This window comes from Colossoma macropomum, unplaced genomic scaffold (assembly GCF_904425465.1).
Source record: "Colossoma macropomum unplaced genomic scaffold, Colossoma_macropomum, whole genome shotgun sequence".
Taxonomy (NCBI): Eukaryota; Metazoa; Chordata; class Actinopteri; order Characiformes; family Serrasalmidae; genus Colossoma; species Colossoma macropomum.
Genome location: NW_023494802.1, coordinates 9,965,190 through 9,981,960, shown reverse-complemented (window position 1 = coordinate 9,981,960; position 16,771 = coordinate 9,965,190). Strand labels below are relative to the sequence as shown.

General features: G+C 38.4%; 1 protein-coding gene across 1 annotated transcript; it reads right to left on the bottom strand.

The window, feature by feature from the left end:
• Positions 1-1,983: 1,983 nt before the first annotated feature.
• dnajc11a (DnaJ (Hsp40) homolog, subfamily C, member 11a) lies at positions 1,984-15,375 on the bottom strand. The gene is made up of 16 exons (XM_036591730.1): positions 15,254-15,375; positions 13,116-13,245; positions 12,895-12,968; positions 11,464-11,565; positions 11,253-11,381; positions 10,993-11,115; positions 10,841-10,914; positions 9,240-9,429; positions 8,649-8,734; positions 6,761-6,877; positions 6,508-6,663; positions 5,921-5,990; positions 4,797-4,854; positions 4,553-4,695; positions 4,250-4,379; positions 1,984-4,119 (listed from the first exon to the last, which is right to left on the bottom strand). Exons 1-16 carry the CDS (start codon positions 15,323-15,325, stop codon positions 4,094-4,096), a joined length of 1,680 nt encoding a protein of 559 aa, XP_036447623.1. The 5' UTR covers positions 15,326-15,375; the 3' UTR covers positions 1,984-4,093.
• Positions 15,376-16,771: the final 1,396 nt, after the last annotated feature.

Here is a 16,771-nt window from a genome sequence, read left to right as displayed (position 1 = left end):
GACTAACCTCTAATCTCCTGTTTCCTTCAGACTGCTTTTCAGGAAGCTGTCAGAGGCTATGATTGGATAACAGTAACTGATCAGCCATAACATTAAACCACTTCATGTCCATTATATCAGCTTCACTTACCATAAAGGAGCACTTTGTAGTTCTACAGTTACAGTCTGTAGCCTGTAGATCTGTTGTTCTGCATACTTTGTTAGCCCCCTTTCATCCTGTTATTCAGTGGTTAAGACCCAGAAGTAGTATTATTTGTGTACTGGATCATTTGCAGCGCTTCAGTGACACTGACGTGGTGGTGGTATCTGAGTGTGTGTTGTGCTGGTATGAAAGAATCAGACACAGCAGTGTTGCTGGAGTTTTTACACACTGCGTCCACTTACTGTCCACTTTATTACACCTACCATGGTGGTTCACCTTGTAGATGTAAAATTAGAGACAGTAGCTGCACAGAGTGTGTTGGTCATCCTCTAGTCCTTCATCAGTGGTCACAGGGCACGCCCCACAGGTTTCTGTTGGCTGGATATTTTTTTAAACACTGAGGTGTTTAAAAACTCCAGCGACACTGCTGTGTCTGATCCACTCTTACCAGCACAGTATGCACTAAAACATCACCAAGTCATTGTCACTGCAGTGCTGAGAATGATCCACCATCCATAATAATACCTGCTCTGTGGGGGTCCTGACCACTGAAAAAGAGTGAAAGAGGGCTAACAAAGTATGCAGAGCAACAGATGCACTGCGTTCTGTAATTGTAGAACTCCAAAGTGCTTCTATATGGTAAGTGGGACTGATAAAATGGACAATGAGTGTAGAAACAAGGAGGTGGCTTTAATGTTAAGGCTGATCGGTGTATATCCAAGGCATGTCCAAATAGTTTTCCAGCTGTGGTGCTCCAGGCCCACTGCCCTGCACATTTTAATGCTTTGCCTGCTTTAAAGGGCACATGTCCTACATTTTTTTGTGTTTAAGTTCTGTCCCTTGAAATCCATTTATGATGTTTGTGGACCAAACACAAACATAATTCATTGTTACATTACTATTTTCATACATCTTTATACCTCTTTATGTAATTAAACGGGCTGTTTTGGTTACTGTGCCTTTAACACTGGTGTATGTAAATTAAACTAGTCTCTTCTCTGTCCTGGCCGAAACACTCCTCATGTAGGCTGAATATGAGAATGTACGTAAATTAGTTGGTTCTCACAGAAACAGTGAATTCAAAACAGGCAGGTTTTGCAGTTTAGTCATTCATATATGGACTGTGTGGCTTGAGGAGTGGATGGCATGTTTCAAAGCTCTGTTTATATGCTACATCACTTAAAAGAAAAGCCAGGAAATTTTGGTTTTCCATGAAATGGGCCCTTTAACACATCCACGTTAGCTCAATGAGGGGTCTTAATGAGCTGATGAGGTGGATCCGTTGTGTTAGGAGCAAGAATAACAACAAAATGTGCAGGGGAGTGGGCCTCCAGGACCAGGCTTGGGAAACATTGGACTTGACTAAAACATTTAAACCAAGCACTCTCAAAGTCTCTTGCCCTGTAGGCTTGCATGGTATTGACATCACCAAAGTGTGCACCATTTGGGATTGGGTTTATGTATACTGGCAGAGCGGACTAGCAGACGGGATCCATATGGCCAAGAGATTAGGCAAATCCAAAGAAACCAGATAAGAAAGGAAGTGTCAGTAAATGACTCGGATACAGCCCTGGCTGTTTATTTACTATTTTGCTCAGTGGAAATCTTCTAAGACATCCAAGAAGTGTGCCTTCAGACTTCATCTGAACATCATCCAGATGTACAAGGAGTTCCTCACCAACAGAAAATATTTAACGTGTAAAGCTTACACCAAATAACTATTCTCAATTCTCTCATGGTTTAATTTCTGCAGGATTTGGGGCACAGTGGCCACTGCAGTGTCTTGCTGAATTACTGTTCACCAGTTCAATACCTTAAAAATGAAACAAGTGCAAAAGAGGTTGAAGGCAAAATGACAAGACATGTAATAATGATGCACATTACAAACTGTCTTTGTTAGGAAGGACTGTAAATGTTTTGATAAAACATAGCCCAGAGAATCATAGGGACATCTACCATCTACTGGAATGGGAACAACCCTTCATTTTAAAGACAGCAAGGTACAGGGTATGTTTCAAACAGTAGTAGAAATGTTCTTGAGGATGAAATAAGGAATGATTGTTTTTGCTGCATTCTTAACTGACTGATTCTCTTGATGCTTAGTCTGCACAACCTATCAAACTTGTCATTCCACATTTGGATGGTAGTTAATCATGTAGATGTTTTATCATAAGGGCTGGAACTGTCCCTACACAATTAGGTGGGAACTAGAAATGACAAACATTATCAGTCAGGGGGGAAAGTTCTTAATTAGACACTGCGGTCGTAAATGGAAATACACAATTCAAAAGCATTTTATTTAATTTGAAAATTTATTTCTTTATCTCCAGCTCCCCCATGGCAAATGTAGAGTAAATGTACTTTACAAATGATAGTCGCTCTGAAAGGGGACACTTTCCTGAAACAGAGAGATGCTGTACAACCAGTCCTTTCAATGAAAGGCATTTGGATTAAACTGTTCATCTTTTATCAACAACGTTCAACTATTTTATGATTCCCTACATCTGCAAAAAGGCATCATGTTCTAGAATGGCCATAGTGGAAGGGAATTTATTAAAACTTTCATCATGGCACTTAAAATTTTCAACAAGGAGAGTTCAAGGAGGTATTGAGCCTCTATAATGAGAATAAAAGGGAAGTTGAGAGCTTACACTTAAGACAATCATTATTTTACAATGCCATCCTTATTGAAGTCTTCAAGAACAAGGTGGAAGACTGCATGGTAATCAAGAGGGTACATTTTAGGCACAGGCAATATGACAACATTTGTTATCGTGACAAGTTACTTTACATTGTCACAATGTGCTTTTTAGAGCATCATGCAGTTATCAGCAACACTTACTGCATGTTTCATTAAAAAGAGATCATATTCAGGCCTGTTTAATTGGATTTAGTGCAAGTGAAACCCTGAATAAAACAATTGTACACAATAGTTTTTGATAGTATTTTTAAAAATGGGGCACTACTTATTCTTTTTGGTCTGTTCTACCTTATCAAACCTCAGGAAAACTGAATATTGTGATGCATATGTTTTAAAGTACTGTGATATACATTTGCCATATTGCCCACCCCTAAAAAATTCCCAACAATGTTAAATCAGATTCTCTCCAACCACAACAAAAATGTCTTCAATGTTTAACAATTAAAAATGAGATCACCACTTAGTTTGTTTGACCATTGAACAAACAGATTACGGCAAACCTACGCTCTCTTAATGTAACAGTTCCCTAAGGCAGCGTTATAAGTGAAAATAAATGATGTGTTTTTAACAATAGGTTAATAGAGAATGGGTTCAAATGAAATGGAATGGTGAATGTTTATTAGAATCAAGCAAACACATATAAATGAGGGGCCTGGTGTAATGTTTTACCTCAGTACAGGGTAATTCAGTACCCACCCAGTCCTGTGTGCTCATTTATAATGCATGCTGGTGTTTAAATATGAACAATGGAAATATGATCAATAAAGGATTGATACTTGGAGCTGGAGCTTTTTTAGTGTGATTCTGTGGACTGTTTCAGCAGCATGCTCACCCTCTGATGTCTGTAAAGTGAATTAGCTCTCTCACACGAGGGCTAAACACTGAGGCACTGTTGTGTCCTGGGAGATCCTCCAATACAGTTCATTCATATGCTAGTACAGTGACCACTTTTTCAGGGAGTAGGGGATCATTTAAAAAAAAAAGAATAAGACTAGAATTACATGAAAGGTACCAAAATCTTCTCAAACTCAGTTTTTGACACAGGTCATGATTTCCAAGGGGTTATTAAGCAAATTCATGTGTGCCCTTTATGCCCTTTTGCATAACAATTAAAACTGCACAAAAAGAAAGGATATATGCATATGAATGACTTTTAGGCCACAGGGAATATTCAAGTCACTATCACACAACATCCACTTGTCCTCTATGGTAGTCCAAGCTGTCCCTTCCAGCCCTGTCGATAATGGTTCCTAAGTGTCATTATCAATCCTGTGAGCTGCAATGCAGAAGGAAAAATACATTGGATTACTTTAGATTATCACTGTGATTGAAACAAAACTTCAGTAATCAAATATACCACAGGATAATGACAATATCTAATAGAAAAATACCTGTACTATACATACATTGTTTTGGTATCCTGAGTGCTTCTGTGTCACCAGATAGAACCTGGTGCATGACGCCTCTGAACTGATACAGCACCTTCAGGCTCTTTTCCTCACCCACGCAGGGGTCGTAGAAGCCTGGTAAGCCAGCCTGAGGATATGCCAAATACACAGACAGCCCATTAAGTCTCTGTTTCCATATCTGCTTCAGTTTGATCATTATTGTGAAATCCTTAAAAATTTAAGGCATTAACACAGACAAGATATTCATTCCCCATTAAAAAATGGTCATAATCACATTTGGAGGCCATGAATATACTTTACCTTCGAGGCCTCTGTGAGAATGAGTTTGGAGTCCTTCACCAGGCACTGAAGAGGTACTGTTACATCAATGACTCTTGCTCTTTCATGCTTCCTACTGTTGTCTGTCACAAACTTCCCATACCAGGCATTGAGTATAATAAGGCCTGATAAGAAAAAGCACTCAATCAACATCATTTTAAATGTAAATGTAAATGAAAAATGTCTGATCACCTAAAGTGGAGGCTTAACAGTTATGCTCTCTTACCCATTCTAGACTCCTCAGCTTCAATGATTCTGCGCACAGACTCCTGCATCAGCAGAACCTACACAAAGGAAAGAAATGTAAATATTTCATATAATACTAAGAAACAGGGATGCAAAATTTGGGACATTCATTTGACCAATCAAAATCAAGGATATCACTGATCAAAATTACAATTACAAAAATGGGATAATTCTGAGTTCTAAAATCTGACTGGCTGCTATATTTGTACAATACTTGATATACACACTTATGAGTGCACACGTCGACTGAATTCTGTATTAATGGGACCAAGATATTAAAAAAGGGTCCCTTGTATGGAATATAGTACTGATAGGTGGGGCCAAACAAAAGCAGGTATGCATGTATGCATGCATGGCAAAAATCATATTAAAAATGCCCTGTGTAAGAACCTGGTTTTGTTTAATTTGAGGGGCTGACAACTATACGTTTGTTATATGATCAAAAACTAAAAACTGGATAAAATGACTGGAACATACAATGATGGGCTAGTAAATGCTCTAAAGCTCATATATTTACCATTAATCACTAGCCCAAGTAAAATGAACATAAATGCCATAACTGGCTTTAGCTCAATATTCCCCAGTATCTCTCAAAAGCCTTGTCGCCATGTCCTTCTCTATAACACTGCACACCCACGTTAGATTTCCTCACACTGCTGTGCATCACACTTTCTCTTGGAGAATGTGGACTAAATAGTTGTGAGTCTTATTGCTTGTGGATGTTTGCTTTTAATGTGGTACATTATCATAGTTGTGCTATCGTCCCCTCAAAAGGCTTCAGTTTTTAGTAGGCCTATCAGGCACAACCAAGTGCATATTGCACCCTCATGCATACAATTCAAAAAAGTTTCTCAACCTGAATGATAAATCTGCCTATTAAACTACGAGCTGTTTGTTGGAAATTAGATCATATGAATCTGTCAACAGTCGTACATGCTTAATGATTAATCGGTTAAAGATTTATATCCCTTCTATAAAGGAAAGTTTTTGACACCAATGAACAATTTTTTTTTGTCTGTATTCATTCTATACAGAAACTGCATCCACACTGATGAAGTCTACATTAAAAGTTATCAGCAGTATGTTGACGCTCTGTGAACTCACAGCAGACTCTGCTTCTTGCTTCTTCTTGGCAATGTCAGACGCAGCACTCTCCCGCTGTTTCTCCAGTTCTCTGCAAAGGGGGGCAGTCAAACTCAAACCTATTTCAGAACCAGCTGTAATTTACAACAAAATACACTCGGCACCTATATCTGAACACCAAGCACCAAGTGTAAATTTCCAGCAGTATTCTACCCATAAACGGTATTATCGATGCAAAATGAGATTCTAAGAGCCAAAATCAACTGTATAGCTAAACTAAAAGAGACTAATTGTCTTGGCTATAAACAGATAAAGGGATCAAGGTTAAAATTCACGAACTTAATGTTAATCTTATGGCTTATGTGTCAGCAGAATATTGATTCAAGAGCACACTGCACACTTTAGAAAAACAGGCTCTTCTTACAGACACTAACAATTATAATTGTACATTTTATTGCATTTCTAGCACAATTGATTCTGTACTCAAACAAAAGCACTTTTGGGGAAAATAAAACCCTTATCCATTTTACATTACTTTCAAGATTCAGTGTTCTTAAGTTAATACTTGTAAGGATGTTTAAAGGGTGCAGGGATCCTTAGAGACTTACTGTTCTTTCTGGGCACGCACATAGGGCTTGATAACAAGCCTCTGAATGGCCAAGTAAAATACAAGAGGTCCAACAGTGGCATAAAACACTGCACTGGGGAGGAGCTGGTCTGTCAGGTGTATCGGAAAGAAGTATGTCTGGCTGGCCCTGTTCAACCTACACAAAAAAAACAACAGAAACATTTAATTCTTTATTTTTGCTAACAAAACAAACCGTTTTAAAATGGTCTTAACAATCAGCACCCGCTTCATACTTGATCTTGAGGGAGACCCCTTGTGGTACTCCAACACTGACGGTAGCACCAAGAATGCTGTGTCGACTGATCTTAGTTTCTGCACCATATTCCACCACTGTTCCAAAAAACCCTGTTCTATAAAAAAAACAAACACCACAGGCTCAAGTGAAAAAGGGCTCAAAATGGTAAAAATCAAAACAAACATGCTATTAAATTAGGGAAAACCGTACTGGCAATTAGGGATGCACAATGATAATGGAATCATATCAGTGTCAGCAGATTAACTGCTTAAAACCATTACTGGCATCAGACAGATGATTAGATTTGGCCGATATTTCAAATATTTGATGACATATTTACTGCACTGCAGGGTGATCCTGGGCTACTGCACTAAAATGAGTATATTTTCTTCATTTTACTGTATTTGTAACCCTACAGAAATAAATGTTATATTTCCCCATAATGAGAATCTAGCTACAATCCCATTTCCAAGAAAGTTGGGATGCTGTGGAAAATGTAAATAAAAAATGAATGCAGTGATAAGCACATCATTTAAACCCTATATTTAGCTGTAAATAGTACAAAGACATTTTAAATGTAGACTCTGGGATATTTTATTGATTTTTAATTTTTAAATATATGCCAATTTTGAATTTGATGGCAAAAACATGTTTGCAAAAAGTTGGGACAGGGACATGTTTACCACTGTGTTACATCACTTCTTCTTTTAACAACACACTGTTAGGTTTAGGAACCGAGGAGACCAATTGCTGTAGTTTTTAAAACGAAAGGTTTTCCTGTTTTTGCTTGATACAGGATTTTAGCTGCTCAGCAGTTTGGGTTCTCCTTCGTTATATTTTTCTTTTCATAAAGTGCCAAACGTTTTCAATGGGTGACAGGTCTGGACTGCAGGCAGGCTAATTTATCACAGAACAATTTTGCACTTTGCCTAAGTCCATTTTAAATGAGCTCAGGCCCAAAGAAGGCGGCAGTGTCTCTAAATCCTGTTTATGTACAGTTTCTTCTTTGCAGGGTAAATTTTTAACTTGCAATTGTGGATGCAGTGATGAACTGTGCTCACACACAATGGTTTTCGGTGTTGCTGAGCCTATGCAGTGATTTCCACTACAGAATCATATCTATTTTTAATGCAGTGCCACCTGAGGGCTCGAATATCACGGCCAGCCAGCATTGGTTTCCCATGTTCTCTGCATACAGAGATTTCTCTAGATTTTCTGAATCTTTTAATGACATCATGTACCGTAGATGATGAAATCCCCAAGTTTTTTCCTATTTTGTGTTGAGAATTGTGAACTGTTGCACTATTTGCCCATGCAGTCTTTCACAGAGTGCTGAACCTCCCATATTTACTCCTGAATAACTCAGCCTCTCTGGGATGCTTATTTTATACCCAATCATGTTATTGACCTGTGGCAAATTATCCTTATAGTTGTGAGATGTTCCACCAGGTGTTTTTAAGCATTATACACCTTTACCAGTCTTTTGTTACCCCTTTCCAACATTTCCAAAACGTGTTGCTGGCATCAAATTCAAAATGGGCAAATATTTTTCAACTTTTAATATGTTGTCTTTGTACTATTCTCAAATAAATATAGGGCTTAAATAACGTGCACATCATTGCATTCTGTTTTTATTTACATTTTGCACAGCATCCCAACTTTTTGGGAAATGGGGTTATAGATCTAGTCCCAATTTCTACATTTTACAAATGTTTCACTATCAGTATCTGCAGATATGTACGGAAAAAATACTGGATATCGGCATCAGTCCCGAATTCCAATATCGGTGCATCCCTACTGGTAATTCAAAAGCAGTTTCAATTATATTTTGGTAACAACAGTAACAACCAATAACATCCAATTACAACAAAAGCACAGACACATACTTGACAGAACCCTTGATCTTGGTCTGATCTTCATTTTGGAATTTGTACTGGTAGCTCATCATAATGAAAGTGTGTGGGATCCCCAGCTATGACAAGGATAGAACAACAGATTTTAACAGCAGCACATTAAGAGCACAACCACATTTTACCTTAATATTTAATGCCGGAGGTCAAAAAAACTGTGTCAAAAATGTTTTGGAGGGCTGTGTACTCCTACGTCTAGCACTTTCTAACATGCCTGAGCACACTCTGCACACTTTAAGGGCTGGTGGATGACAGACAGCATTGCAAGTAAATGAACAATAACAGACCTGCCTACTTCAGTTGACTTGGAGACCAGATCACAGCAAAAGCATGATGTTTGGTTGACAAAAAGCAGTTGACAAAAGCCAATAACTGAACATAGGATTAACCAAGGAGAAAACCTAGGGACTCCTTCAACTGCTCTACCATTAGACCTGGCAGATTTACTTTGGACCAGCTGGTGGTACCAGAGGTCTTATTGCATGTTAGTGTCCTGAGGATAAGCAGCTCCAAATGTCTTCCTGAGCCACTCTTCTGTGGTTTGACAGCGGTATTAATGTTACTGACCTGCACAGCAAAGGTGAAGTGGCTGCTCTTTGTGTCTCTGACAACGCTTGTGCTCATAGAGGACTGAGCCCCCCAGCGCCACTGCAGGTATCCCATGGTATTCTTATCTAGGTGGCGAGCGAGCATGGTAGTCAGACCTGGCCGCACACCACGTGATGAAAACTGCATCCCACACTGAGCAGTCATGAAGCTAAAAGACATACACAAACAGATTCCAGTGTTCTTGAGAACAATAATAAATGTGTTCCATTAGTAAAAGCTATTTCTCCTGCCAGAATCCACTCCCTAAAAATACAAGAAGCACTGAAATGTACAGCAAATTTACACCTCTCTACAACCACTTAATGGGCTGGGTCTGCAATAAGCAAGACACATACTGGAATAACAGAGTGAATAATAGAGCTAGCACAACTAAGCAGCACAGCAACATTCCTAATTCTTGTAATATGTATGACGCAAACATAACTGAACATCAGTCTCTTTAGAAGATCAGCAAGTTTGTACAGACTCTCATGTTTATCAATATCCCCAGGTTCAAAAGCCCCACACAAGATAGTAACCATGTGTTTACTGATAGTACAGATGATAGGGACTTCAAAGAAACCAAATATGTAGATCAACCAATAAGGGACAGTCATATGTACACTACTCTTTGGGCCAATAATAGATAGTGAATATTGTGATAATTAAGACAAAATCTTGCAAATTATCATTTTTTCTAGCATTCTTGAAACACTTCTTTGGTAGATGGAAAAATGGACAAGCTTGGCCAGAAGAAGGGCATCAACTACTAGTTTGGCAATTTTTTTCCGTTTTCAACCAAATAAATTCGGGGAACAAATGGGTGTTAACAGTGTGACATGCCACCTGCGCAGAATTCAGTAATTATTTTACATTTTATGTAATTTTAAACGGTACTTATAGGCAAGGCTCTGCAACTCCTATAAATCATTCTTTGTAACTGAATTTGGATCACAATAATATTGTTTATCAATGTTATGAGAATTCTGTAGACATTAATTGTCTAAATGTACATTACTGTCCAAGCTTATAAACACACATATTGGAATAACTGTTTAAAAGCACCCGAAAACAAAATGATTGCTGAAAATGTATTATGAATGATCTATTCATTTTCTACAGATAACTGCAGAAAGTGCTGTAACAAGGTAGAAATTCAGCAGTAAGTAAAGCAAACAGCATAAATGACAAGAGGAAGCAGGTGAGAAACACTTTGGTTGGTTCCAGAGTTCATACTGAGATGTTGTGATGACATTTTTGGTGGCATTCCGCTTGACTAGACACAGTGGATCTTAGACATGTTATCACGTGTGTTTTTGTACATGCTAAACAGCTTTAGAAGATCACATGAGCCATAAACTGAGCCAAGACAGAATTATAAATTGAAGCTTTAACAGGGAACAAGGCAGGGGCATGTCCTAGCCTTCATCAAAAGGAGAGAAACAAGATCTGAAAGCAATGCAAATCAATGATAAGCTGAGCTTGTTCAAGGTTAGTTATTTTTTTGTTTCAATTTGTTCTGATTGTCGATATGGGGGGATAAACAGCTTCACAATACCACAGACATCAGCATTACTCACCAGCGCGCCGTCAGGTTGCGGAACATCTTCAACCCAAAGAGAGGGCCATGAGTGTCTCCAGCTCCTAATTCAACCTACAGACAAAAGTGGCTGGTTTACTCTCTATTGTCTTTCAGGGTAAATGTGTGTAAAAAAGCAAAGAAAGTCCATACCTCTCCCCAGCCTTTCGCTGAGGTCACTCGTCGTAGAGCCAGGTTAATGTTTCCACCGCCGTTGCCATTGTGTGTGGACAGAGAGCCAGAAAGAATGGCTGTGTCAGTCGTTGTTAGAGGTGCCTAAAAAGAATACCCCCAAAATAAACAATCACATTTGTCTAGTGCAGAAAGCCCACCTATCCTATTTCTGATAACATTTTTTATAAAGAAATTCTCAGCTCTCAGTTTCCATCTTATTTGGAAAGAATATCACACACCTCAATGGACTGAGATATATGCATCCTGTTAATCTCGATGTGGGGCAGGCCGCCACCAGTGATCTCCTCATAATCTTCCTCATAGCTATCAAAAAGGTCCGTGGCATCCACACCCACACTGATTGTCCCCTGTCCAAAGAGGAGATCAATACATTTACAGACAACCTGACAGTAACCTCAGGCAAAAGATCATACAGAACACAAATTAAACCTTAGGGTTGGTCCTTTGCTGCAGTCTTCTCTCCTCCCTTTCTCTTTGAAGGCGCTCAAACTCTTCCCGGATTTCAGCAGGCGTTCTCTTCCTTTCCACTACCTGAAAAATCAGTTTTTCAGTTTGAGCACAATATGTACTACACTGTTAAAAATAAAGGTTCTGTGCAAATACATTTTTCATTCATCAAGGTACAAACTATGTAAATGCTCCCTCAAAGATACAACAGTGGTTTTAAGGTCCAATTGTGAACCTTAAATACGTTTTTTCAATGTGAAAAGTACAGATTTGTATCTTTTCATAACCCAATGTTTTAAAACAGAACAATAAAATAAAAAGCCTGGAGATGAGACAGGGTGTGTGGAGTCAATACAACTTAGAAAAAATTATTTCAGTGGATTATGGTACAGTTATGATCCCTGACTAAAGGTACTGAGACATACCCTTGAGGGTACCACCCCAGTGACAAGAGGGGCACTGGCCCAGTGACAGTTTACTACCTTTTTTTCTGAGAGTGTATGCGTTTAAAAGTTTGTAGAGATCTGCTCATTCAGTGTTTCTTCTGAAAAGAAAGGTGTTGATAGGGAGTTTGTCCCCCTTTGCTGTAGTAACGGCCCCTACTCTTCTGAGAAGACTTTATACCAGATGGTAGAACATTGCTGTTAAGAATCAACTGCATTCAGTGACAAATGCAATAGTGAAGTCAGGTACTGATGTTGGATGATTAGGTCTGGATCATAAACAACACTCCAACACATCCCAAAAGGTATTGATGGTGTTCCATCACTCCAGATAACTTTTCTCTTGAGATTGTAAAGCTGTATATGCACAATTGGACAACTGTGTCAAACAATGCTTGCGTCTTTAAGGGTCACTCAGCTGACGCATTTTTAGAAGTCAAACTAAAAGTCATGCTAAAACAAAGCAGGACACGATATTTGAGAAAATACAAAAGACCAAGATTAATAAACATTTTGAAATTTACTCACAAAAAAAATCAAAAACACTTTTCACATTAAGTTGGAGTCAACATTTGTGCTGAGTGTTGTCTGAAAACTGCCAAAACTAACTTTCATTTCATTGGTGACTAGAGGGGTGTCCTTGATATTGATTGGTCAGCTGTGATGACATATGGTTCTTTTTTTCATGGCGCTCAGCGGGAAAATTAAATGAACTTTCTATTAAAACGAGTGCTACAAAATCACAAAACACAGGCTAGAGAATTGCTTTTAAGTCACAGTGCACATTTCTCCATAGACAAAAATTAAAATAGCACATTTGAGAGAGTCTGAAGATGCCCCCTATAGCACCTGAAATTCAGTAATTAGAAAGCTACTTTTGGATATACAGTGCATCTGACTAAAATACATGTTATGACAGTAACACCAAAGCATTAAGTCCAATTTAGATAACTTCTGAATTAAGGCTTACCTCCCATCCTTCTACGTCCAGCCCTCTCTTTCCATATATATCATAGATAGCTCTAGACTGTGGATCACTTAGAACTGCAGAGGGGAAAAAAAATACAGTGAAATACAATCTACTGGGAAAAAGCCAACATAATGCCATCTTTACAACCCAAAAACACACTCTGTAATTTTTAAAGTTAGTCTGGCTGAGGACATCAAAGACAGTTCAGTAATGCATCTCACCTTCATATGCTTGGTGGACCAAGTTAAAAAGCTGCTCTGCCTGTCTTTTCAGCTCGGGATCTCTGTGTTTATCAGGGTGGTAGAGCATGCAAAGGCGGCGATATGATGCCTTGAGTTCCTCTTGTGTGGCCTGAAGATAAAAGACATACCTTTAAAACCCTGACAACCTTCAAAATCCTAATGAGATATAATTTACTTGTAAGTATAAAATAACTGTTCAAGTTGCGGAAGTGACCATGTAAATAAGAATAGAATAGGATATAAAAAATGAAGAAAACAGGACCAAATTAACAAAAATGCTGAACTCTCTGCGTGTCTCCACAAAAGTGAAATATATGGGTCACTTCTTGCTAAAGCAAAGCGATTGCACGCTTAGTTACTACAGAACCATATTCAGACTAGTATGGCAAAATAGACAAACCTTAACAATCAATTATTTTAGGTCAATGACAACTAACGACATTTAAGTACATTTCCCATTTTTTTCAACTGTTATGGATTGAAGCCATTTTAGCCAAGTTGTATACTAAGGTTAGGCAGTTAACCTTAAAGGAAAGTTTTCAATTTTTTTCATCCCAACCCATTCTGATTTTTATATGTACTGTTTATAATGGTCATAGTGTTAATAGTAGTGATTGTGAAAATAAATAATTGTTCTCTGGGTACTATTTTGCATTGCACTGGGTACTGCATGTACTCTGACCTGAACATATTTTTAAAAATACACTTTAAAGCCAAAAAGCTGATTATAAGACAACGTCTCAGACATCAGGCAGTATATTCTTAACCATATAACAACTTTATGTGAGGCTTCTTTCAGAAGCATCAAACTCTTCAGATGTCTGGTTTCTATCATCACCACTGTGAACTATTCTGACTTGGTAGCTCAGTTTCTCTAGAACTGCACATTCCACATGAAACTCTGAGTGACCATGTTTACATCTTAATAACCGAATTATGCAGAAATGTTGAAAAATCATTATATGGTTACAAATATGCTGCCTAACGAGACACTGTTTCACTAAAGTTTTGAGGACTTGGCCTAACACAAATATTTTCACATGTAGGCCTTGTAAGGCAAGATAGTCTCCAAAGAATATTTACTTTTCCATATTTACCTCTATTTTACCATGATCAACATCATATATACAAATCTGAAGACACATGTAGGTTCACTGGTTGTTTTGGACAGTATATAAAACGGCAATTTCTGACACACACGACTCCTGGTTTCTATCACCACTACTATAAAGAAATCTAAGTTGGCACGTTTCTATACAATAAATCGTTTAACATCAAACTACTCTGAATGACTTTGTTCACATCTAAATGACTGAATTATACAGAAAATTGTAAAAATCGGTGGAATTCCCCTTTAACGGTCATCTAAATTCGCAGCCAGCTAAGTTAACGATTTGATCAAATGAAACACCCTTTCAATACAGAACAGAGACAACACAATGCAACAATATATTTCTTTGAGAGGGCGATATTTCTGATTTGAAAGGAATATTCTCGTACGAGCTTGTCAGATCGAAAGTTAGCGATGGTGTGACACTGGCTGACTTTCAGTTTGTGCTAGCAGTTACGAAAAGTAGCCAGACTTGGCCAGAGAAAACCAGAAAGCTAGCTAGCTAACTACCAAACAAGCAACATTAAACCAGCATTTACAACAGGCTGAAGTCGGTTTCTTATTCGCCACCATTTAAGGTGAAACGGGAAAAATCTATCTAACAAGAAACTGGCGAATAAGAAGCTCCATGTATTCACAGTGCTGTAACAATATAACAGGTAAAACAGGCTTTGGTAAGTCAGTTGTGGAGGGATTTATGAAAATGAACTCAGCCTGTTTGCTTCTAAGCTCAATTAGGCTTACATTCAAAATGCGCTTTGTTAGTCGCTGTTATATGTATATTTATTACTCTTAAACGGTACAGGAGTCGGATTCCCGCATGCCGTGGGCAATGATAAGGAAGGGTCACACTGCTGAGCTAACGCGTTAGCTCACTTCACTCTGATGCCGCTCGATATGACCCCACATTCTGCCTTACAGTGAACAGTATCGAGCTCTCCGCGTCCGCAAAACGGCCCCGACTCTGTCACTGTGAACCCGTCCACACAGAACACAAAGCGCATACCTCCCTCCGCACGTTTAACAGAGAATAGTAATCATCATTATCGATTTCATCCTCCTCCAAGGCCGCCGCCATGTTTACAACCTTTCATCCCCGCCCAGCGCCTCGTCTCTCCGCACAGAGCTTTCACACGGACTCCAGCGAAGCGCGGCGAGCTAGCGCCCCCACTCGGCTCGGAGGATCATAATCAGCCAGTGAGCAGTCTGACAGCAAGTGTTTTTACTTGGCTGGTGTCCTGTAATGTAAACTCTTAAATGAATGGTTCTCCAAGGGTCCTTTAGTGAAGGGAATGGCTCTGTTTGGAACCATGAGTTCTATAGACCCATCTCATGCTTAAATGGTTCTTTGCCCGGTGAAATGGTTCTTCAGATTGATGGAGAATGTGTTGTATACAGCAACAAAAAAGACTGTTACAAGCCGAAGAACCCCTTTTGTGCTATATAGAACCATTTTTAAAAAGAACTACATGCAACGGATATTCCAGCAATCTGAAGAACCATTTCACCAAGGTTTCCCCTCGTGTAAGAAGGCCCCCCAGTGAACTTTAAAGGGGAATTCCCACTGATTTTTCAAAATTCCTGCATAGTTCAATAGTTAAAATGTAACCACAGTAATTCAGAGTGGTTTGATGTGAAATGCTCCATTCAAGAGAAACTTGACAATCAGAACTGTTCACAGTGGTGGTGATAGGAACCAGACATCTGAAGAGTCTGAATGCCTTTAAAAGCTCCCCCTCAGAAAGTTTTAACATAAAAAGGTTACGAATACTCCAATGGATGCCTGAGATATTGTTTTGCAATAGTCTTGTGACAAGGTCTTGACCTAAAATGGCTATATTTGGTTCTTGTTACCACCACTGTTAAGAAACCTGAGTCGTCAAGTTCATCTACAATTAACCATTTTCACATCAAACCACTTTGAATGACATCTCAATGATTGAATTATGGAGAAATTTTGAAACATGAGTGAAATTCTCCTTTGACACTAAATATCCTGTTTTAATTTCAAATTTGGGGTCTTGATCGATTTAGGTCTTAATGATTGTGTTACATAATTGATTATGTTATTATGTTAAGTATCATTCTGTGAAATAATGAAAAAAAATAATTAAGGAATTAAAAATAAAAGCAAAACAAACAAACAAAAAATTCAGATCAAAAAGTAAAAAATAACAAAATTTAGTATTTATTAATACCAAACTAAAGGGAACTTCTTAGTACATCCAGCATCTATTGGCCTCTCTGTTTTTTTGGTTTTTTTTTGAAGAACAAATGGTGTAAAATAAAATGATAAACATTAGTCAGAGGTGTGACCAATCACAAAACAGTACAGGTACTATCGCCAATATCACAGAATGAAACACATAGTGAAGTTAAGCAAAATGGGTTACTCAAGAAACTTTAATGACTAAAATGTAACTGTGTAAAACATGCAACTTCCTCACCAATATATGTGCATATAATGTCACTGTCGGGACAAAACTGTGTATCTCCAAATCTGTTGTTTCTTATATTTTTACAC

Excerpts from the sequence above, each read along its gene's own strand:
- dnajc11a (XM_036591730.1), bottom strand. The coding sequence starts at position 15,325 with ATGGCGGCGGCCTTGGAGGAGGATGAAATCGATAATGATGATTACTAT. Across the intron at positions 6,664-6,760 it reads GGGGTCTCCCTCAAGATCAA|GTTGAACAGGGCCAGCCAGA; the intron begins GTATGAAGCGGG and ends TTTTTTGTGTAG. Across the intron at positions 4,380-4,552 it reads TTCTCACAGAGGCCTCGAAG|GCTGGCTTACCAGGCTTCTA; the intron begins GTAAAGTATATT and ends GCATATCCTCAG.